General features: G+C 35.9%; 1 protein-coding gene and 1 long non-coding RNA gene across 2 annotated transcripts; one reads left to right on the forward strand and one right to left on the reverse strand.

Moving 5' to 3' along the window:
• Positions 1–12,016: 12,016 nt before the first annotated feature.
• On the forward strand, positions 12,017–14,440 carry LOC107699389 (uncharacterized). Its single transcript, XR_001635456.1, has 3 exons — positions 12,017–12,086; positions 12,985–13,136; positions 14,377–14,440. It is a non-coding gene; the product is annotated as an uncharacterized LOC107699389 (long non-coding RNA).
• A 6,537-nt stretch (positions 14,441–20,977) lies between these two features.
• Positions 20,978–22,064, reverse strand: LOC107699374 (fucolectin-5-like). The gene is made up of 4 exons (XM_016500614.1): positions 22,006–22,064; positions 21,799–21,837; positions 21,230–21,509; positions 20,978–21,131 (listed from the first exon to the last, which is right to left on the reverse strand). The coding sequence occupies exons 1-4, from the start codon at positions 22,037–22,039 to the stop codon at positions 20,978–20,980; spliced, it is 507 nt and encodes a 168-aa protein (XP_016356100.1). The 5' UTR covers positions 22,040–22,064.
• Positions 22,065–25,360: the final 3,296 nt, after the last annotated feature.

Consider the following 25,360-nt stretch of genomic DNA (forward strand, 5'->3'; position numbering starts at 1 on the left):
TGAGCAGATGACGGACTCCTGTGGAGCTCAAGCACTGATTTACATCATTCAAATACACACAAAACAGCATGGAAATTATCAGTGATCGAGCTGATCCAGATGGAGTGGAAAGCAGGACAAACTACAGGTCTAGAGTTCATGACGAAGAACTGCAGAATCAGCCCAAGGTGTGTTCTGAGAGGCACTGTAGAGTTCTTCTTAAGAAAACAGGTTTTACATGGATGCATTATACAATTATATAGACAATTTTTAACATGTTTGATCCATTTTTATCATCATAATCATCCATTACACAAGTTGGTTCTTTTGGTGGTTCTCTCTACTCAATATACACTCTAAAAAATAAAGGTGCTTCAAAAGGTTCTTCACAGCGATGCCATAGAAGAACCATTTTTGGTTCCACAAAGAACCATTCAGTCAAAGGTTCTTTAAAGAACCATCTCTTTCTTGCGTTTTTGTAATCTGAAGAACCTTATTTCGCCACAAAGAACCTTTTGTAAAACAGAAAGGTTCTTCAGATGTTAAAGGTTCTTTATGCAACCATTTAGACAAAAAGGTTCTTCTATGGCATCGTGAAGCACCTTTATTTTTAAGAGTGTACTCACCTAATTTCTCAGAAAATCTTAATATCATACATTATTAGATTTGTGTATATGTTTGTACTGGAATGCAAGACGAAAATGCTGTATTTTGCCATATGTTTGCTGTGTCTTAATTTCTGGACCATCAGAAATCAAAAAAATATTTGGACAGAAAATGTAAAAATGAATTAAGAATTTATCAGGCAACAGCACGTAAAGGAAAAACAAATGTCAAGTTTCAGTTTTTTGCATGCATGAGTTTTTCTCCAAATATCTGCCATAGAAACCTGCCTCTGCTCTAGCTTTACTAGGCTAGTTTTTACTAAATCCAGCATTGAGTACTATGGAAATTTTTGGCAAATTGCTTGTGATGTTGCTCATCTGTAAAGGCTTTGGATAAAAACATCTGCAAAATGCATAAATGCACATGTAAATTAGAATGAATATCTGCACTAGTTCGTGATATTGAAGTAGCTTTTGTGAAAATCTCTTATCACAGTGTGGAAATAGATACTCCAATTATACTACGTTTGGTAGTCAGACAAAGTTTTCTGTTTATTATTTGTTGATCATGTACAGTAGTAGCGCTCTGCTTCCAGACTAGATTATTTGGCATGTCAGGTTCTGTTTGTAAATCGTCTGTCTGACCTCAAACCATTTCCATGCTCTCTGGTGCTTTTTCAATAAAAATGTTGGGGCGAAAATCAATCCATGGCATCCAAACTGGGAGGTTTCACAAGTTAAAAGGAAATCCAAAGCGGAAGATCCAGACGAGGGATAAAGGCCGTGTAAAGTGAACCTCAAAGAGCAAAAACAGCTTAAGAGGTCTGAAGGATTTCCATGGCTAACATTACAGGTAAGACATTGTTTGTATTACAGATTTTTATTTATGTTTATATAAATACTTTTGTTTTACTATATATTCTTTCTCATATTATTTTAAAAATTAGGGGTATTATTACATTATTTATTAATTCAATAATATATTGCTGTTTATTTGTTTAATGTAATATTCAAATATTATTAAATGGATTGAGAGTAGGACAATTATTTCTTTATTTGACATTATTTCATCCAATAGTCAAGTCATATCTGTTTATATAGGACAATATTGTTTCAAAGCAGCTTCACATTAATAAACAGGAAAATAACAGTGTTAATGTTATTAAACAAATTCAATTTCAGCTGTATATATCATCCAATAGCCAACACATTTTGAAAGTCACATTAATGGAGTCTGATGCAAAACCTGCTGTTTAATTCTTTGGTATTCAGGTGAAAGTATTTAGAAATGGAGCTGAGCATCGTTCTCGTCCTGTTTGTCATTTGCGAGTATATGCACATTTCAACTAAAACAGAATAAATAGCTGGTTTATTTTTCCATTAAATCTATTAAAATGTCTTAAGGTTCACATACTTCATCACAGAAAGTCATCTACTTTGTGACTCAATCCAAGACATTTGATGAGGCTCAGCAATATTGTCGAGAGAATCATTGATCTGGTGACTCTGTCAGACCAGGAAAACATGGAGGAGCTTAGGCTTGACAGCTTCACGGACACTGAATCTGCCTGGATTGGACTGAAGAAAAGCGGCAGTAAGCAGTGGCACTGGGCTCTGGCCGATCAAACGTTTTACAAGGAAGGAGAAACTGAATACAGAAACTGGGCAGCTAAAGAAGAAGAGGTTGTTGTAGAGTATGAAGACTGTGTAATAATGTATAGGCTACCACTGGGCAGTTCTACGACACCTAATGTTTTTCTATTAGATATGTCATGTGCTACCATGGTGAGCATACAGCGAGATCTTTCTGAAGATACCCAGCTTTGAAGAAGTTTTAATTCTGATTTTTGAAAAATCTTCTACCTAAGGGAGATGATAACCAGAAATACGTCTTTGTTAATGTGCCAAAGTCCTGGAGAGACACTCAGACTTACTGTGGACAGTATCACAAAGCTGGTTAGCCTGAGGAACGAGGAGGAGAACCTCGTTCAGCTGATACCTGATGTTCATGATGTTCATGATTTACAATGTATGTAAAACTGTGCTGTGTGTAGCCTGTGGAAGTAACGATGCAGCAAGGGGCTATAATATTTTTGCTCAATATTTTCCTAATGGCAATTTTATGTTTCGTTTATAAAGGCTACTACGAACACCTTTCCCCCCTTTTTTATCACATATATAAGGCAGAAAATATATTTTATAGTTTCTATACTAAATGATATGTCAATCAGTACTGCATTATTCATATAGTTTATTTATTTATTACCTGGGGATAACTTGAAAAACACACATAAACCGTATATTTTCGCAATCGTGTGTTTATTGTCTTCACGTTTCATCAGTAAAAACGGTTCTGCTTTTTATTCAGCTCAGCTACAGCGATAGCTGGATGCTTTTGTCCATATTAGGGATTTCCTGCACATCATAAGTTATTACTTCTATGAGTCTGTTTTTGACTTTCTGCGCGAGAGCGCCCTCTGGCTTCCAGTATGAATGAAACACACACTGCATGAGAGAGTTCAGCGCTCCTGATATTCACGTCTCCTCATTTTGGATACGAATAAAACGTCAGGTCATGTATAGACTATCAATCCTATCTCTTTGAATTTAAATCTAGATTTAAATCTAGATACCTCTATATGTGAACACACCAGCCCGAATAAAGTGCGGGGGACGAATTTACATATTATTAAAATTAAATATTTGTTAAATATTAAAAATGCAGCTAGCGTAGTTCTACACACAGCAAATGTGCCCTAAAAATAATTATCACAACACTGGTAAAACAGGCTTACTGATTTTCTCATCATCCGAATTATACTTATCAATCCTGTTTTTATTATCTTTATCATAAAAAAAAAAAATAAAAAAAATCAGAATAGGATTAGAATAGAATTCTATTTTAAATATTTTTTCTATAACAGCAACAGTAGTGATTACAACAGCAAAACCACCATACCCTGTATACTCAATAATAATAATAATACTGATTCAGTTTCTAATTCCAGAGTAATTAAGTACAATTCTTAAAAACTTTTAAACTTAAAATGTTATTTTCTGTTCTGTGTTTCTTTTTCAGAACTGCGTCACGGCATTTGCTGCTGTATCAGAAGTATCGATACACGTATCAGCAAGAGCACAGCCCTATTTAAAGCCAGGTTCCATGTGCCCCTTTTATACATTGAGCACCTGCCCCAAAGCGTCTCTGCACGGCCCTGGTGACATGAGGACAAGGGAAAAGATTGATGTTTTATTCTGCTTTTCAACGGCAACATTAAAAGTGATCTGGCATAATCCATCTGTGTTTCTTTGAATTTCCCAGCACCAATTTCTCAGTAACTGTTACAAACAAACAATGATCTGAAATTGTTACTGTAAAAACACGTCCTAATATTTAACAGATTCAACACATAAACACAAAAGCACTGAATGATCAGAGAAAAAGTCAAGTATATCAATCAATCTTCAAACCCCGTCATTACTGAAGCTGTTCTTCATACTGTGGCTGCAGCATCACGTGTGATTCAGTTATCCTTTCCTGTAGTTTCTAATTCAACTGCTCAACATTTTATCTTGTGTTCAAACGCTGGATTTGAAGCACAATCAGGTGACGGGACTCGTTTCTGTACATGCAAATGAACAAATATGTTAAAGCCTTACAGATTTTCCTAAACTATTTCACATGCAAAAACTCAGAAAGCCATTTACATGATTTGATTTTGCAATCAAAATGACTGATTTTGCAGTGGTTGCAATTTGCTGTAAATTTGCGATTTAAAAAAATAATTAAAACTACACATTTACCATATTCAAGGATATGTAACCTATGACTTTAGATGTACAGTAGTCATACATGACAGAAAAAACGTTTTAAAAAAAGCAGCAAATTACAAATGATCAGACATTCTTTTTCTCGCTTTTGCGCCTTTAACTCTTTTCAAAATGAAGTGCTTCATGTTTCTTTATCACACTAAAGTGTCAATAACTTTAAATCGTAGCTACTGCGCTTTTTGCGATTATTTAGCTGTGAAATTACTAATTAAGCGTTAAAATGCAAATTATGGAGGATCGCAGAAAATGGGAATTTTTAAATGGGAATTCGATGAAATAAGCCACTTCAACCCCCCATCTGTCTCTCCTAATCAAATTAATTTGCCGCTTTACAGAGAATCTGTCAGGAAGAGGAACTGCCGCACAGTCGACAACAGCCAGTTCTCAGTCCGCGGACCACACCATTGACGGTGGTAAAGATTGCTCTACATCTTCAAGTACTTGTGCCGCAACCACTGATGATTACAAACCATGGTGGAGGCTGGATCTCGAGTGAACACAGTGGTTGTCACTTACAGAGACGACAGCGTTCCAGGAAGAACGAAAGATATCCAGGTTAAATTTGGAAACTCTCTGCAGAACGATGGGAACTACAATACCAGGTCAGGCGCTTCAGATGCGTTTGGTGTACCGGCAAGTGCATTATGACATTAAATTAGCTTCCGAAAAGACCAAGTTTTTCAATGCTTTGAGCTCAAGTTAATCAAGTCAAATAGCAAACGCATAAAGTGCATATTGTAAGGGGCCCCTGGGCTTTAGCTCTTAAGGGGCCCTTCATCCACGAGAACTATATGGCCTACATTTACTCAATCATAATAATCACAAAGTGCCAGTTGTCAGCCTTTAATTTTGCAGTAATAAATGCCATGAACAAAACATCCAAACCCATCTATAGGTCATATAAAATATACATAAAAAACACCGCATGAACTACACATATGCACATATTCGGACATATTTTAGACAGATATCTATATAAAATGTGTAGCATTGAATTGTACGTGTTAACGTTGGTTAAATGCATTATAAAATAACATTAAATAAGGGACAGAGTAGGAGTCACGATTCACACTGGGAACACGGGAACGAAGGAGCGAGGAGACGAGGAGTAAAGCAAATTCCAAAGTCTTTAATGAACGCAAAGCTGAGAACACAGGAACACAGGAAATCACAGAGGACACAAAATGACTTATAACAGCAGACGGGAAATGAAGGGCAGAACACACAGCCAGAGTTCAAGCAATCTCAAAAACTCCCATTAAAATCACTCAAGCTGTTTACATTGTGAAATTAATATCTTACATTCATACGCACATCTGCACTTTGTTGATTCCGATGAGAGAATTCGCCAGAGAGCAGAATTCAGTCCCAGCCTCATATGGTTGTCAGATTTTGTAAGTGTCCTTTCTAACTTTTGTTTTAATAGTGGATATTGCTGGGTTTATATTATATGGTTATGATGTTTTTGTTTTGTTTTGTTTTTATTTTTATTTATTTGTTGAAATTGTATGATTTTACATGTGTTCATGAACTGCTGGTGTTTGTATCCCTCTGATACATACATTTTTAAATCAGAAAGATAAAAGGGGAAAATTTTTTTAATGTTTAAGATACATTAAGATAATTTATTTAAAGCAATTTTTATTATTCAAATAAAATATAAAACATAATAATACATTTTAAATTAATAAATATACTCATTAAGCTTTTCTCTCCCTAAAATGTGTTTTGATGCTATAATAAAATAGCTTATAATAGCCTATTTATAAAATATCTGAATAAATACTGTACATACATAACATTTATTTTTTACATATTTTTATAGTGCTGAACTGTCAAACTACTTGAAATCTACTTTAAAATAACAGATGGTAAAATAGACCACGTGATGAAGTAGATGACATCTACAGACACAAACAAAGTGAAAATCTTTTCTGCTTTTCAAAGTTAAAACAATAAGCCTTTTAGGCGAGGCTCAAATGTCCCTTCAAACCAAGCAGAAAACAAATTAGAAAAAAATTATTAGTAGTGTAAATAATGTAAAGGAAAAGAAAGATACCATTGATTTGATGTGTGTAGATGTGCCGTGGTCTCAAGTGATGCAGCAGCCAACAGTGTCACCTACTCCTGCTCTGATCGGGAGGGATGGTACATACACGTCTTCTTGAATGAATGGTGGGATTTCCTCTCAGTGTGTGAAGTGGAAGTTTACGAGTCAGGTGATCACTCTTAACTCCAATAAAACCATTCATTAGTTTGTATGTTTTGGTTTTTCTATGATGTTTCTGTAATTTCAACAATGTTTTCTGTTCAGATGCACCTGTCGGCTGCACGTGAGTGTTTGAGACTCATGATCATAAGACGCTTAACGTGAAAAATGATTAACGTGGCTTAATGCATGAAGACAGTGATATTTAATAGACCAAACTCAGTACACTCTAAAAAATGCTGGGTTAAATACAACCCAGTGCTGGGGTTTGTCCCTATTTTACCCAGCACTGGGTTGTATATCTAACTAATGTTACAAACTATATAAAGTCAAGCAGGTGTAGCCAAAATATGAATGCAATGCGCTTAATTGCACATTAAGCCGATTCATTATGGTTTTCTTTGAAAACGCTTAACGTAGGCTACAATTCAGTGCGTTGCGTTCATGTTCTGGCCATATCTGCTTGTCTGTATAAAGTTTATAAAAACGGTATTGTGTATACTGAGTTTAGTCTTTTATTATCACAGTTTTAGTGCATTATGTAACTTTAAACAAAAACTGCTCCGGGTGTGTGTTCACGGTGTGTGTGTGTGTGTTCACTGCTGTGTGTGTGCACTTTGGATGGGTTAAATGCAGAGCACTAATTCCAAGTATGGGTCACCATACTTGGCCACATGTCACTTCACTTAAGCGTATAATGGTTTTCTATTGGGGAAAACGCTTGATGTAAAATGATTGTCTTTCCACTTGGATTATGGTGTCATTGTCAAGTAGATAGTGTTTACGACAAAAGAAATGTGAGAGATTTTTTTTTTTTTTAACTGGTTGTTGCTTTAGTACATTAAACCACCTAAGAGTTTTTCACGTTAAGCGTTTTAGAATGCCTGGCTTTAGATGCTTGACATTGTAGACAAATAAAACCAGTTAATGACTACATTTTTAATTTAAAAAAAGATGGAAATTGCTGTAGTTTTGATTTTATCTTTGTTTATTTAGCCTTAGTTGTAGTATTTTAGGATTTCCAAAGTTAATGTTGATGTATTACCCAGATAGCACATGTACATCTGCAATATGTCTGTTAAAGATCGCTTCTTCTGGAAAGCATCTGCTGTGTACAAACATCTGATAGACATCTTTCAGACGTCAGTTTTACATGCATTCTAAATCATAAACATCTTAAAGACATCTTCGAATAGTCTTTTTGACATCTGATAGGAAACGTCCTATAGACGGATTGCAGATGAGCAAACACTCTAAAAAATACGTCTTGCAGATGTAATGCAGACATCAAATAGACGTCTCCGTGATATAGGTGTGCTATCAGGGTAACTGGTGTCATTATTATTGCTTAGATAGCACACGCACGTCTGCAAGATGTTTGTTAAAGATCTCTTCATCTGGAAAGCATCTCCTGTGTACAAACATCTGATAGACGTCTCTAAGATGTGAGTTTTACATGCATTCTAAATCATAAACATCTTAAAGACATCTTCTAAACGTCTATTTGACATCTGATAGGAAACGTCCTATAGACGGATTGCAGATGAGCAAACACTTTAAAAAATAGGTCGTGCAGATGTAATGCAGACGTCAAATAGACGTCTCCGTGATGTACATGTGCTATCAGGGTATTATTATTATTTAGGCAGGTTGCAAACGTTCAAGTTTTATAATATAGCACAAGTCTAAAACTAGAATTAATTTATAGGCATTTTTGTTTGCTTTGGGACATGTACGTTTGTTTTAGTTTAGTTATTTTTTTCCCCAGTTATGTTAGTTTCTATTTATTAATTTAATCTAAATAGCTATAATTTTCAGTTTATTTTTCGTAAACGATAATAACACAGTGAATATAATGATTGTGTCTCCTAGAATATTTTACATGCTCGTTTATGAAGATAGCGTTTAACTCCACCGCTAATCTGACCAACGGTCAGTAACGCAACCAGTAACGGACAACGTGCTTAAAGGTGAGAACGTGATGTTTGTCTCTTATCGCAGCCTGATGCCTCGCTATAATACTAATGAATCGTTCACTGCAGTTGAAGTCAGCGCTGGCTCTGAGAGGAATCACTAATGTGACTCTGAGCTGGTCTCAAAACCCCTGAAGAAGCAGTGATCCATAATCTGCACGATAACGGTGAGTCTGTTTTTACTACCAGCGATCTAACGTGAAGGAGAAACACTGTAAAATCCAGAAACAATGTAAAAGCTCTGTGATTTTCATTTATAGATGCCTGCTGAAGCTGATCTCAGATTCTGGTGCTTCTGTGAGGAGTAACAGCCATCATGAGTTTAATTGCATTATATCATATTCATTATATTTATCTCATAGTCACTGCAAACATGCTGTTTTTATTAACTCTCTGATACATGAATAATCATAAAGAAAAAGAAAAGGAAAAAATGCTCAAGTTTTCAGATTGAATGTTGTCTAACTAAATAAATAAATACAATAAGTAATTATACATGGATTGTGAATGAAAATAAAAGGGAAAATATGCTTAATGTGTTTAAAAAAAGATGCTTAAAAAATGCATCATGCATCAGATGGTTAAATAGTGCTTAAATAATGTAAATGTAACATCATATATAGGGTTTTGTGTGCTTTTCATGTCAGAAATAATCATAATGTAATGTAATTTATTTACTTAATAATTGAAAGTAGTTTAATTCCACCTAAAGTTTATTTTTTTCCCCAGATTATTTTTATAATAGATTTTTATCTTCTGCATGTAACAGCTGTTATCAGGTCGTCATGCAAAACATTTGCCTTAAAGATTGACTAATTCCAGCATACTTTAATGTCTATAGTGTGTCTATTTTAATATCCTTGAATGTGACGTGAGGACTACGGAAAAGACTGTTTTATTCTGCTTTTCAAAGACAACATTAAAAGTGATCTGGCATAATATCATCTGTCTGTGTTTCTTAGAATTTCCCAGCACCAATTTCTCAGTAACTCTTACAAACTAATAATGAGGATCTGTTTTATAATCTGTGCTTGTTACTGTATAACACGTCCTAAGATTTAACAGATTCAACACAAAAGCACTGAATGATTAAAGAAAATTCAAGTCCATCATTCGGTCATCAAACCCCGTCATTACTGAAGCTGTTCTTCACACTGTGGCTGCAGCATCACGTGTGTCACTGCTGGTCATACGTTAGTTTATATTCTGCTTTCCTAGTTTCTAATTCAACTGCAACTGCTCATTACTTTATCTTACGTTGAAACGCTTGATTTTAAGTACAAACAGCCAGGTAACGTTAGACAAATGCAAAGGCTCTCATTCCGACTCCCAGCCCACATTTTCCGTGTGATGTCACACAGTGAGACAAACATAAGAAAATCTTCGGGATTCATAGTCAGATTTCAAACTGACCGTAAAATCACTTCGTTGTCGTGCTGACAGAAGCTGCTGATCCAGTTTGTGGGACTTCACTCAACAGGACAGGTCAGTTCAGTTTTGTTATTACAAAATAAATATGACAATATGTAATATGTGGCGACAGTTATTGATTACAAAACATAGTGTCAAAACCATAAAATAAAAAATGCATTTCTTAATAAAAGTCTAGTAATGATGCATTTACAAAAAATATTTATTTTAATAAATTAACATTCAATTTAATGTAAAAATCAATAAAGAAACTGCTCTAAAATGTCAATACAGCGCAATGTTTTGAATCCATGTTTTTAATTAGTTTAAAATGAAAATCTATGATCTTGTGGCTTAACTGACATGTAAAACATTAACAAATGGCCCTCAGTCATTACTGAAGCTGTCAGGAGACTGAGATTTTACAGCAATGTTCCTCTCCCTGACATTAAAAGACTGTCACTTTATTTGTCATAATCTCTGTCGTATTTCATATCTTTGTTTTCCCCCAACATTACAGAGGAATATTTGATAAGGGCTTCTCTGTGAGATGATGGGAACCATCCAGTGCTGGCTGTTATTATTTGGTAAATAAGACTTTCATTATTGAAGTCAAAACAATGCAATTCAAATAATCGGATTTGTATGATTTTGCTGAAGATATTAAAGTTTATATACTATATAGTTCAAATAAACTCATTCAGTCATTTTTATAAACACATTTATCTTTGCCCCCTTTTTCATGCCTGTTTATAAATAGGGAAATCACCGTTTGCATACATCAATCACATGAATCTGGCATTGACTGCTTTACAAAACAAATGCAACATAATTTGGATGCTTATTTGCCTTTAACATACGTTTGTTTCTTATATTGATCTTATTAAATATCTTTTGGACAGGGCTGTTTTCTGTTCAGGAGCAGGCAGAGGGCGCTAAAGGTAGAGCAACTTTTTGATGCACCTGTTTATTATTTGTCTATTTATTTATTTTCACATGCACGCACACACGTTATACATTTAGACTACTTAGCAACAGTTAACTAAATAACCTTTCTGTTTTTTACAACGAAAACAACAATGTATGTAATTCATTTAAGCTATATATCATTTTTATAAATGAGGACGTGCCCATGTCCCCAAATTTTTTTTTGTCAGATTTAGTTCCAAAATTGTAGTCCCACCAAGAATTCACAATGTTTTTTTTTTCTTTTTCCCGAATTTTGCAATTTTTTTTAATAACTAGGATCACACGTTTACAATATTGTATGACTTTAGATGTACAACAGTCATACGTGACAGAAAGAAAAAGAAAACACGCACACACCTTGATTATTATGTGTCTTACCGAATTTTGACACATACTTTTTATGCAACATATGCTTCTTTTTGTTATAAAATTAAGACAATAGAAGCAAATTACAAACACATCCGTTTACCGTGGATTTTGCGCTAACTCTTTTTTTTTTTTTTTTTTACATTAAGCACAAGCACTGTCCACGCTTTCTTCTCTCATTCAGGCATGCTTCTTGCATGCATGTCAATAAATTTGAGCAGTACTGACTGCTCTTTTTTCCATCTATTTATCAGAAAAACAGCAACTCATGTGTTAAAATGGCGAAATATGCACGATCGCAGAAAACACGACATTGCAAAATCATGATTTTGCGAAAACCTGTAGGGACCTTAAACAGGTGCACACGCATCTTTTCCACTGGAATGTAAAGCTAATTTTAAATGGAAATTCAATGCAGTGAAAAGAGCCACTTCAAGCATATGTCTATTTGCCTTTTCTAGAAAATCTGGCACGAAGAGGAACTGCTGCACAGTCGACAACAGCTGGTGCTCAGTGGTCCGCGGACCGCGCTATCGATGGTGGGAAGGATATCTCAGCGTTTTCTGCTTCTTGTGCGGCAACCAATGTTGAGGCCAGACCGTGGTGGAGGCTGGATCTTCAGGCTGCGTATCGAGTGAGTATGGTGGTCGTTACCTACAGAGAAGACTGCTGTCCAAACAATAGGAAAGACTTTCAGATTCGCTTCGGCAACTCTCTGCAGGACGAAGGAAACGACAATCCCAGGTGAGGCACCTCAGCGTGAGCCTATTTCTTTAGTTTAGTTTAGTTAGTAACTGATTACATTAGATTAGCCACAGAGAGGATAAGTTCATCACCGCTTTGAGCTCTTAAACTAAAATGGAACCAGATCACAAAAGAATAATTGAATGCATATTATGAGAATCAAATTTGCACGTCTGGTAAGATTTTGTAAGTGAACTTTATAATGTTTTCAAATTTAATAATAGTGGAATCTGATTGTGTAAAATACATTTTAATTTTATTATGATTTTTACGCTACATTTAAGCAATATTGTTTTATTGATGTGATTTTACGTTTGTGTGAAAATTTCAACTGATTGTGAAAGATTTTCCAGTGTTGGGTGCAATGCATTACTAAGTAATTAATTAGTGTAATTGTATTACTTTTCACTTAAAAAAGCTCTTATTTTTCAGTAATCTAATTACAGTTACTTCTGATGCAATTGCATTAAATACTGTAGAACAATAAAACATGTACTGCATGTTTTTAATTTAACCTTCTCTCTTTAAACTTTGGTCAGTTCAAGAACAATTTATTTATTTGAAAGAATTAAAAGAGTAGTTTCATGTCTGTGTTGTTCAACTGAGTTTAGTATGGGATTTAGAAAGTAGCTTAATTAGTAATACTAATATGTAATGCACTACTTTTTACAGAAAGTAATTAGTACAGTAATTGAATTACACTGTTGAAGATGTAATTAGTAGCTAGTAATTAATTACTTTTTTATAGTAACTTACCCAACACTGGTCTCATCAAGGATATCATTGATATTCTTGATAATCTCCCATTTTCTGTAAAAGCGCCTATGTAATTTAATATATTTATTTGTTGATCGTAAATAAAGTAAAATTCTGTGTGTGTGTGTGTGTCATCATGTAGCTGTGCCGTGATCTCCAGTGATTCAGCATCCAACAGCGTCACCTACTCCTGCTCAGATCGGGAGGGACGGTACATAAACGTCTTCTCTCGTGGATACATTATCTTGGATTTCAAGGCCCTCTTGGTTTGTGAGGTGGAAGTATACGAGACAGGTGATCAAACTCCAGCAAATCATTCTTTAGTTCGTTTTTTAGATGCTTAGACACTTTTGTAGACACATAAAAACGGCGAAAACTACATTTTAAATATAGTTTTCACTGTATCGTTGTTTTAGTTTTAAAAGTCTATTCAATTTTCTGTTGAAGTAGGCTATTTTTAGAGTTTCCAAAGCTGATGTATTAGCTGGTATCACTGATCAGAGGCGTCATGCCCATTCAAAGTGAGGGGCACGTGCCCCCTCAGATTTTTGAGCCAAGTGGATTTTGAATGCAGCTTCCAAAAGACAAAAAATAGCCGATTAATATTTTCTATATTTAATACAATCACACCGGCGTGATTATAACGTTCAGTGCGTCATATCATCAGCTGCTAAATTCAAATCTGCATTCGCTGGCTGGCGCTGAGCCGGAGACAGACACGTTTTTACAGCACTGCACATTAACCAATCACACGCGATGCTGTTGAGTTTATGAATGCAATGACCAATCAGAGGTGTTCAGATGAGTCGTCGCTAAAATGCCGTGTTTTCTTCACTCGCTCGCTGACTAAATACCTCTTTCTGGCGAATTCTCTCTCAGAAACAACAACGTGCAAATGTGTGTACGAATCTGTAAGATATTAATTTCACAGTGTAAACAGCTTCAGTGATTTTAATGGGAGTTTTTGAGAGTGCTTGAACTACTAGACTGTCAGTGAAAATGTTCTTTGATAATCTAAATGTTCTTTGCTCTCTGTCTGTACAATGAAAGTGTTATGATTAGTAGCCTAACTTGCAATGCTTTTACTCACATTAACTTTCAATGCTAAATTCACATTAAATAAACTCAGTCGTATTAAAAATATGTTATGGCATGACATCCATGTCTGTTAATTAAGTAAACAGAAAGGTTTTTATGCATAGTTAATAGATTACATTATTAGGTTACTTTGACCATCGCCCACTAGATCAACATAATCTATAAAGTGAGATTAATATATTTCATGATATAGTTAATGCGTTTGGGGATGTTTCGAATAAAAAGGAAAAAATAAATAAAACATAAGTGCTGTTACCAGCTTTAAATATATTATTGCTAATCTAGTGGCATTTTCCTGTTTAATGTAGGCAGAAGTTTCATAATAAAACTAAAATTAATTTGTTATCTTTTTAGTTTGTTTTTGGTTGTTTTAGTTTACTTTTACCCTAGTTAGGCCTATTACTTTTTCATTTTCAAAGTGAATTGTGTCTCCTAGATTATTTTAGACGCTCGTTTATGAAGATAGCGTTTAACTCCACTGCTAATCTGACCGACCCGACAGTAACGGACAGCGTGCTTAAAGAGGTGAGAACGTCTCGGTTTCGAATGGGCATCCTCGTTCTCGAACAGACACAGTTGAGCAGAACGACGCTGTCGCTCGGCTCCGAAGTGAAAAGCTGGTATGCATTGCACCTGCTGCCTTATTATACTTATGCTGTGATCAGCGGCAGCTGGATGCAATAATTGCATGCCAATGTGCATTGGCTCGTTTCAACGTGAAAAAGGTGAGTCTGTTCCTAAAACCAGCGATCTAGAGTGAATCTACTCTGTAAAATCCCTCAGTGATGTGGTTAATGAGGAGGAACGTATGAAGCTCTGTGATTTTCATTTCCAGATGCCTGCTGAAGCAGATCTCTGGAGCTTCTCTGAGGAGTAACAGCCATGAGTTTCATTTTTATTATATTATATTATATTCATTATAAAGTTACTGCAAGATGCCAGACTAAACATGCTGTTTTTTAACCCTCTGATCCATGAATTATAATGAAGGAAAAGGAAAGGTTTATTTTTAATAAAACGATACAATAACTAAATAAATAAATACATAAATAAATAAAAACCTTAAGTTTGTTCTTCCCAAAATTATGCAGTTTGTTATAGGGGAAAAATAAAATATATATAAAATATTATTATTATTTTTTTCACCTAAATTCCCTCAAAATGATGTATTTTGAAAGACACATGCCTGTATTGAAACAAAAAATAGCAGCAATTATTTCAGTGGTACTTGATGCATCACCACTTTCATCAGCCAATTAGATTTTTGATGCTGTCATAAAGAAAATAATGCTAAAACAAGAGGACAGTGATATAGAATTGTGTGTAGTGATATAACATGATAACCGGAAATGTTAAAAAGCTGTTGAAGACCTGTCTATTGTAGTGGACATCATGCATCAGAGGGTTTAATAGTGCTTAAACGATGTAGATGTAACATTATTTGGTGTGTTTTCATTATATATATATTTCTGGCAGTAGTAAGATCTTCACTCTTGCTTTTGCTTAATATACCACTTGGATCAGGCATTTGTCATTTACTTCATAAATAGCACATGATGTCTTCTCAACTATAACTTTCTATTATACAGATAGGAGTTAAATGTTAAGTTTAGAGAGAGAAAGAGAGTCTTTTAGTAAAGTCTTTTTAATAGTCAACACAGTAACATTCATATATTGTGTGTTCAGGGTTTAAACAAGGCGACTCAGACAATCATGGTCACATTTAATTTGTTCTGGATAAATATACATAAAGTAAATTCATTCTTGAACATCACACAACACACTGCAGCATCACTTTAACACGAGGCTTTAAGTAGCTTATTGCTTTAATTAAAATTGTATTGTAATAAATTAACTGATACACAATCCCAGTAAAATAAATATACTTATATTGTCAGTAGTTATCAGTGAATGAGAGTAATTTTAATTGTCCTTCAGATAAACTGCTATGAAATGAGCATGTGTTCCTTGATCAAATGAAAATATAATACACATACTGTATGTACATTGATTCATTCAGCTAAGTACTTTTATACTTTTTTTTAGCATATTTATACAGAATGTTTCAAAGGAATTTTATGAAGCATGCAGGACAAGATGAGTATAAATATGTCAGCAGCCGGAACAATTACAGAAATCAATGAATTATAAAAATGAACAATAAATAAACATCTGCTTGAAAGATTCAGTCTGTGGTTCCAGATTAACGTTTATCAGCACAAGTCCTGTGAATAAAACATAAATATTGTGATAATCATATTCTCCAGCAGGTTCTAAAGAGTCTGTTGAGCTTCAGTGGAAGTGAGATTTATCATGATTCATTTGAATAACTTCACCTTAATGCAGTTATTATAGATTAAAGGGGTCAAATGACGTTGCTAAAAAAACCATTATTTTGTGTATTTGGTGTAAATAAATGTGTTTACGCAGTTTAAGGTTAAAAAAACACATTATTTTCCAGAGTAATTTCAATTGTTCTTCAGATAAACTGCTATATTGATGAAATGAGCATGTGTTACTTGATGAAATTAAAATATAATTCACATACTGTATGTACACTGATACATTCAGTTAAGTACTTATGCATATTTATACAGAATATTTCAAACCAATTTTATGAAGCATGTAGGACAAGATGAATATGAATGTCAGCAGCTGAAACAATTACAAAGATCAATTAATTATAAAAATAACAAATAAATGAATGTCTGCTTCAAAGATTCAGTCTGTGGTTCCAGATTAACGTTTACCAGCACAAGTCCTGTGAATAAAACATAAATATTGTGATAATCATATTCTCCAGCAGGTTCTAAAGAGCCTGTTGCGCTTCAGTGGAAGTGAGATTTATCACGATTAATTTGATTAACTGCACCCTAATGCAGTTATTATAGATTAATGCTCCTACCTTGTTGTTCTTTTCTCCTCGTGTGTTACTTCACGGTAGGGGAGTCTCGTCCAGGACAGTTTAACGTCAGAGACCGGACTCAACCCCAGAGCGGACTGCAGCTAAAACACACAAACAGCTATTAAAGCAGGTTTCATTTAGTATAACTAGACTGGCCTCGTCATGCTTGTCATGTGACACACAGCAGCCACGATAGCACTTTATAACTGATATTGGCTTATGTTTTATTTATTTTTTCCTTTTTATTCGAAATGTTCCCAAACGTGTTATTTATGTCATAAAATTTCTCATTTCTCTAATATGTGTAAGTAAATGCATTTTGCACCTTTATAGATTATCTTAGTTGAGCTATAATGGGCGATGGGCAAATTAGCCTAATAGTGTAATCTATTAACTACACATAAAAACCCATCTTTTTACTTTAATACCAGATATGGGTGTAATGCCATAAAATAATTTTAATACGACTGACTTTGTATTTAATGTGAATTTAATAAAAACATTTTAAGTTACTAATTATAACATTTTCATTGTACAGAAAGACAGCAAAGAACATTTACATTAGCCTATCAAAAAACGTTATCACTAGCTACGCTTCCATCCACCTATTTGTATGTGCATTTTGGATGATCGCATAAAAAAACGCTGGATGGAAACGTCAAGATGCGCATAAATTCTAAAAATGTAAAAAAAAAATAAAAATGTTTTCGCACAACTGAGTAGAATACAATTTTTATCCGATAAGAAAAAATGCGCATAAACTACGATGGAAACACATTTACCAAATAAATTCCACCATGCGCATTGAAAAATCATGTGACTTTGCGCTATGAGATGAGATAACTTGACTAAACAGCGGACCGATCCCGTTCACAGCATCTATATGTTGTTTTGGTCGTTCCCTTTCAGTCAGTCACGTTCGACGTTATGTCAGTCGTGACTGACGAATTGGGATCTCGCCCGAGAGCCCAATCGTTTGCACGCGCTCTCCTTTTATACACGCGCTGCGGGGCGGGGTGCGCATGGTGAAACACGCACGCCAACTGTCATTGGCTTGTTTAGTTAACACTCGAAGGTGATTGGGCTCTCGGGCGAGATCCCAATTCGTCAGTCACGATTGACGTAACGTCTCCGTTCCCTCCTTCAGGGAACGAGGGTTACACAAGTAACCGAGATGTTCTGAAATGCCTGAGGAAAGTCTGTCATCAAAGTATTTCTGTATCAGGGGCGGATTTAGTGATTTTGGGGCCCCAGGCAAAATACAGGAATGGGGCCCTATACAATTTCACACATTTACAACCTTGAGGTTCCTTTCTCTGTTGTGATGCTCGCTGCTGCACGACCGTGTCCCATAGTTGTGTCTAATCTTTTAGATTTTTCATGTGCATGTTATAAATAAAGGATTTCCTTAATGTTGTAGATCCCTTGTTCACATTTAAACAGGTTATAATAGTAGTAGAGTAGGTTGGACACTAGGGGGTGCTTTGGGGTAATTTTTTACTATGCAATTGCCTACACAACGCAAGGCTAATTCTAAACTTTAAAATTATTTTTTATTTATTTTAATTACACATTTAAATTAAACTGAAGGAAATTATACATTTACACGCTTAAGGATTATTTGAACCAAACGTGAAGTATGGCTGTGTGGAAAGTAACTGTGCTTGGTCCTTCTTGGGTCCTTCACAAAAACAAATGAGCGCCATTTAAAAAAATTAAAATAGGCCCTATATAATATGCACTGTTGCTTAGTATTACATTATAGCTTCAGATGCATGATATTTGTAGGGCCCTATGAAATCAGTTTTATTTTTCCCAAATTAGCCCAAGTTTAATTTTTTCCAAAATCTTTATTTTTTTCGTTTGAAATTTTCTGGATTCAATTTTTCTGGATGATTATATTTAATTGTAACAAAAACCATGTCTAATTAATTAAAATCATGAAACTTGTTTAATTTAACAGCAATGTAGGCCTATTAAAAGTTTAACAAAAATTACATTCTTAAGGGGTCCGTTTTTATGAATGGATTCCGGGATTCCGTCCACATTTTCTACATCGCGGAAATCATAGGTCCCTAATTTTGCTAAGAAGCACGTTCAACGCGGACGCACAGACGGTTGTTGTTGTAATGAACACCACAGCAACCACTTGTGTGTCCGCATCTCGAATATAAAAAGCATTTTAGGGGGCCCTTGGCTTTTGGGGCCCAAGGCGATCGCCTACCTTTGCCTAATGGTTAAGTCCGCCTCTGTTCTGTATAATTACTGTCTTACATGACTGTGTTCCGAAAACAGAAGGCATCCACCTCTAAAATCAATGACCGCATTTATTGTGTTACGTCTGCTCTCTCTGAAGCGCAAGTAATTTATTACATATGAAAATTATTGTATTCAGTGGCTTCTCTTAGTTTTCTTAGAGATATTTAGTGCCAGTTTATCAGGAAGTGACAATTTTGTTTTCTTTGACTCGTTGGATGGAAATGGTGCTTTATTCGAGAATGTTTTATGCAATATTCCAGTTTTGCGCATAAGTTAAATTCACATCTTTGGATGGAAATATAGCTACTGACTTCAGTCTAGCCAGAATTAAATCACTTAAAAAAATTCACATTAAAATCACTGAAGCTGTTTACACTGTGAAATTAATATCTTACTTACATTCGTACGCACATCTCCACTTTGTTGTTTCTGATGAGAGAATTCGCCAGAGAGCAGAATTTAGTCGGCGAACGCGCACTGAACAAAACTTTCAGCGATGACTCATCAGAACGTCTCTGTTTGGTTATTGCATTTATAAGCTCGACAGAATCGTGTGTGATTGGTTTTAATGCGCAGCACTGTAAAAACGTGTCTGTCTCTGGCTCTGCGCCAGTCAGCGAACGCAGATTTGAATTTAGCAGCTGGTAATGTTTTACTTTTTTATCCATTACTGCCACCCACAGGACAAACTGCGCATCGAACCCAAAATAGTTTGGTGAGATATGATTCCAAATTTAGGACCCAGAACCGCCCCTGCTGAAAAGTAGGGCTGCACGATAAATCGCATGCAATATTTAACGCGCATCTTGTCAGTAAAGCCATTCTGTAATCAGCGGTAAATCTCCATCACCTGCGGGCTTTCACATGGAGCAGCATTAACTACACAGAGCCGTTGTTCACCGACAAGCTGGGCAAAACATGCGCAAAATATGATCGTGGTTTTGCGCAGCTTGTCGGTGAACAACGGCTCTGTGTAGTAAATGCTGCTCCATGTGAAAGCACGCACGTGATGGAGATTTACCGCTGCTTACAGAACCGGCTTTACTGACAAAATGGGCGTTAAATATCGCATGCGATTTATCGTGCAGCCCTACTGAAAAGTGGAAAGGAGTATTTTTCTTTTGATGTTTTATCTTTTAAGATTTTGTCCATTTCAATTCTTTGATCTGTTGCATGTTTCTTACCTGATCTAGAAATGTGTTGCTCACTGCAGCTGTGTCAACACTGGAGGTTAATTTCATCCTCAGATAAACTTTTTTCCTATAAACTGCAAAAATGCAAAACAGAAATAAACAAATGTTTTTTTTATTTTTATTGTTTTATTAATTCGATGCTTTCAGATGCAGTATGTAGGCCGAGTTTAACACAATGATTAAATTAGTAATTTAAAAAATAAAATAAAATCAGTGCAGATTCTATGTTGGCCACTTGTGGTACGGCGGTCACATGAGCTAAATTTTGCGGGCAAAAAATGTCCATCGTCAGACTCAGTACTGTAGCGACATATGAAGCACAGCTCACTCACATGTAAGTCAATTTGAAACCAATCAGCTTTCTGCTGAACAACACAGCAAATTTGCTAACTTTTATTATAATGACTGGAATCTGCCATCCCGCGAAAACTCAACTGTACTTCCAATACGATTCCAATAAGAATCTGCGCGATCCGGAGATTCCCATGAGGGCAAAAAATTCCACACACAGATTTCACTGCATGCTTCAAGTTGATCATGCAAATTCGACCAACAGAAAGATGCTGGGCTTGAAAGTGACATCTTTGTGAGCTGTGCTTCATACATTTCTACGCTTTTGACAATGGAACTATTTTTTTTCCACGTGAAATTTCACTAATGTGACCGTCTAGAATGAGGTGTCAGAAATGACCTGCTCCATAAACCTCCACCTCACACAGCGTGAGATGCGTCTGGATGTTAGGAGTGTACATGTTCACATAACGACCTTCCATTCCGCCGCAAGAGAAACTGACAGTACCACCTGCTGGAACAGGTGAAGTGACGACAGCACATCTGCAGAGAGAAAGAGAGAAACCACGAAACAATCAGCTGACCTGCTCAAATCCGGTTCTCCTGACACGTTCATATCATAACTGTTTTCATAACTTCACCTGGGATTGTTGTTGCCGTTGTTTTCCAGAGAGTTTCCGATGCGGATCTCTACTCCAGTCATGCGCTCCGAATAGCCATCGGCTCTGTTGGTGATGGTCACTTTGTAAATGTAGTAATAATCCAGCAGGTCCAGCCTCCACCACGGGTTGAGCTGGTTTAATGTGATGGAGCAGAATGAGGCTTCACCTGGAGCATATCTGATGCCATCGATGGCGTTTGCAGCTCCCCAGTGGTAATATGTGGTCGACTGCACAGCCATTCCTTTTAATGCCACATTCTCTAAAAACATTTAAAGAGACAGAGGGTCAAGACTCAAATGTGTGAAGTTTCAGTACATTCCATTTGGGTTCAAATATTAAATTCCAATCCAAAACACTCAATTCCATTTACTACTACATTAAAATGTGAAGTTAATATTTTTCATATATCTGCGCTTACATGAACTAACTACGAGCAGTTGTATTTTATTAACCAACATTAACAAAGATTAATAAATACTATAAGTTCTGTATTGGTTAATGTTAGTTAATGAATGTTAACTAATGGGACCTTAGTTACTACTTTTTACCTTCCAAGTTTTCTGAACTCCCCTGATTGCAAAAGACACCTGTTACAAAAACAAAATATTTCCATTGCTTTCTGGGATGTGGATCAAGTTTATGTTGCATTTGATACTATGCAGGCCGTCACAATACTTTAAATATTTTCATAAAGAATAGCTAAACAGCACCTATAATTATACGTCATCTGACTGATGCGTGTCATTTTTACTCACCCAAAAGTAAGAACAGATAAGAGTGTCCCTCCATCTTGTGTTTTAAAGACCATAAACCAGATACCTGTGATGGTCTGATATGACAAGGGTGTGAGTTTCCCCTTCTGCTCTCTCTCTTCTACCATAAATCCCTCCTTTTATTTGTGTTTCTCTTAGCAGCTCAAGTCGCCACTTGCTGAATATATTTCACACATCATAGAACCTCCAGAATTGCTTTTCTCAGCACACCTCTCAGGTCAAGTCTAATTTGCTAAACAAATCTGACAAAATGCAAATTAAAATGAGTGTTTTTTGTTTTTGTTTTTTTGGTTGTTGTTTTTTTTCCCTAGCACCAGGAAAAAACAAAATATATAACCGGTATTTCAGATTGATTTTCATTGTTTTTTTTTTCCATGCTTGTTTGCATCCATCCACGAGTTTCATTTTTAGAATTGGTTCAAATTAAGATCATCTTCAAAAAAAAAAGTTGAATCAACATAACAATGACGTTTGTAGTGTTGTGGTTTCCTGAATGAGTCACTTTTCTTTTATTGTTCAAGTAGTTAATACTGAATGAGAAAAATTATTGTGGTACAGTATAATAAAATCAATATATGGAACATCTGAATGAAAGCAATGGGATAAATAGTCTAGACAAACGTGTGTGATTAAGAAGATATTCAAAATAAGGATGCATGTTTAAAAAATAAGGAAAGTGTTTAATTTTATGTATCATTGCCAGCTTGACATGAACAGTAACTGTTCATGTGGAGGGAAAGTATCTGTGTTTTTATTCCCATGTAAATTCAGTTATATTAAACACACACAGTTGCATTTTCATGTTTTATGGAAAATTTAAGCTGTTTTCCTCATGGGGAGCAAAAAAAAAAAAAAACTATGTCTGTAATTAAGAATAAGTCCATGCAGCCTTTCATACTGTGTCCTTGTCTTACACGGATCATCAACCTGGTGTGATCTTGTGAGATACTGGTTCAGAACAGTCCTTAATCCTGAAGGGGTTGCTTCCCTTCTCACAGAATTCGCACACCAGTTCTGATGTACTAATACGTGGTATCAAGATTGGGTGTGATTATGTTCCTCTCCATTGGGTACACTTGAAGTCAGATGTTGTGACTGGGATAGTCAACCTTGGCGTGTGTTTCCAGTTACCATTTGAAGGGGTAGGTCTTATATTGATACCAATATCAGATTCCCCAGGGCCCTAACCAGCCACTTACCTCGCTTATTGGTTAAGTCCGCCCCTGGCTGGCCTGTGTGGCCAGGTTTCTTTTTAAGTTATAAGCTCAATTTTTTTATTGTGAGATCATTTGTAGGGAGGAGGATGCCAATTAATTTGAAGATTCATGTTGTCTCCTGTGTTTTAATAGAGAGGGAGTAAGGGAAGAGTTAGTCTTTCTTTTCTTTTTCCTTTGAAGCTAGGTAAGGCTAAGACATTTCTTTTCAAACCCTCAGTAAGAGTTTCTTTTGTTTATGTGGCACGATAGGTAAGGAAAGTATTTTTCAGAAGTGAATGGCTGGGTCGGGCATTTTCTTGACATCATCAATTGGTGCCTGTTTGAGGACTTATAAAAGTCACTGGCGTATGTTACCTAGGCAGGCGTCATATCCCAGAGGTAGTTTGACTTCCCGTGCTTCAGCTAAGTATGACTGTGGGTCACTTCAGGTGGCTTAAAGTCGGGTATTGTATCTGCTTGCTTTATTTTGGTTCTAGTTTTTAGTTGATTTGCATGTCAAGTCAAGTCAAGTCACCTTTATTTATATAGCGCTTTTAACAATACAGATTGTGTCAAAGCAACTTTACAGCATTAAATAGGAAAATAGTGTGTCAATAATGCAAAAGGACAATAGTAAACACTACATTTTCAGTTAAAGGCAGTTCATCATTGAATTCAGTGATATCATCATCCAGCTCAGTTCAGTTTAAATAGTATCTGTGCAATCAAGTCGACGATATCACTGGAAATTAAGTGTCTCTAACTAAGCAAGCCAGAGGTGACAGCGGCAAGGAACCAAAACTCCATCGGTGACAGAATGGAGGAAAAAACCTTTGGAGAAACCAGGCTCAGTCGGGGGGCCAGTTCTCCTCTGGCCAGACGAAACCAGCAGTTCAGTTTCAGGATGCAGCAAAGTCACATTGTGCAGAGGACTCATCTGGTTCCTGTGTTCTTGTCCCGGTGGCCGTCTAGGAGACAAGGTCTTCACTGGGGATCTGTCTCTGGGACTCATCTAGTTGTCCTGATCTCAGCTGACATTCAGGGCTGTAGAGGTCCTTGTTAAAATGTTTACTGGGATCGAAGCGATGTGGCTTGGTAAACCTTGTAATGCCAGAATAAAGGCTACTAATGGCTGAATAAAAACAAAATAATAATGATAAAGGAATAATGAGGATAATGTCTCATACCTGGCGGAGGTGTGAAAGGTTCGTCGAGTGAGAACAATAGAATCATGAATGGGGCATTTTGCCGGGCCAGACATGATGAGACAGCTTACAGGAGAGCATACAGGGGGCCATATTTCTTTTATTAGCCTTCTCTAAAAACACACATTACATGGTCTTAGAAAATGTTTCATAAAATTCACAGTTTTAGAGATTATGTTCTGAAATTTCAAATGAAGCATTAGTAGACTTGTGGCTTTAGCTTCATTGTGTTTCTAAAATCATATCCTACAGCAACATATTTTTTTATACATTTAAAAAATGTTTTTAATATTTGTATTTTTGTTTTTATGTTTGGGCTTATATATCTCTATTATCATAACATTCTAAGTAATTCTGATTCTTGAACATTAAACTACATTTTGTTACCTGTGCACCACCATCTCCTATACCAGTTACTTTTAGACGAAACCTATGCTCCCTTTCCCCCTCCCATCTTTCCTCCTCTCTTCCCTCACCTACTCATCTCTCATCGCTGGATGTGAATGCAGCAACTGACACTTTATGCTCTACTTTAACCTCTTGTCTTGACGCTATTTGTCCTCTCTCCGCCAGGCCAACACAGGCTGCCCCTTCTAACCCCTGGTTATCCGATGTTCTTCGTGAGCATTGAACCAAACTCAGGGCAGCAGAGAGAAAATGGCACAAATCAAAAGATCCGTCAGACCTGAGTATGTATCAGTCTTTGCTTTCATCTTTCTCTGCTGAAGTCCATACTGCCAAATCTTCATACTTCCACAACAAGATCAACAGTGCTCCAGACACAAGTAATCTCTTCAAAACTTTCAATTCTCTCCTCTGTCCCCCTCCACCACCTCCCACCACTTCTATAACAGCTGAGGATTTTGCCACATTCTTCACAGACAAAACTAGAACAATCAGTAGTCAATTCTCATCCCCCCACTCACAGGACTTCAA

This window comes from Sinocyclocheilus anshuiensis, unplaced genomic scaffold (assembly GCF_001515605.1).
Source record: "Sinocyclocheilus anshuiensis isolate Anshui unplaced genomic scaffold, SAMN03320099.WGS_v1.1 scaffold971, whole genome shotgun sequence".
Taxonomy (NCBI): domain Eukaryota; kingdom Metazoa; phylum Chordata; class Actinopteri; order Cypriniformes; family Cyprinidae; genus Sinocyclocheilus; species Sinocyclocheilus anshuiensis.

What these genes read in the sequence shown, in the direction of transcription:
- LOC107699374 (XM_016500614.1), bottom strand. Translation starts at nt 22,039, where the DNA reads ATGGAGGGACACTCTTATCTGTTCTTACTTTTGG. An exon ending in TTATCTGTTCTTACTTTTGG is followed by an intron (nt 21,838 to 22,005) that starts GTGAGTAAAAAT and finishes TTTTTGTAACAG; the next exon opens with GTGTCTTTTGCAATCAGGGG. An exon ending in AACGGCAACAACAATCCCAG is followed by an intron (nt 21,132 to 21,229) that starts GTGAAGTTATGA and finishes TTCTCTCTGCAG; the next exon opens with ATGTGCTGTCGTCACTTCAC.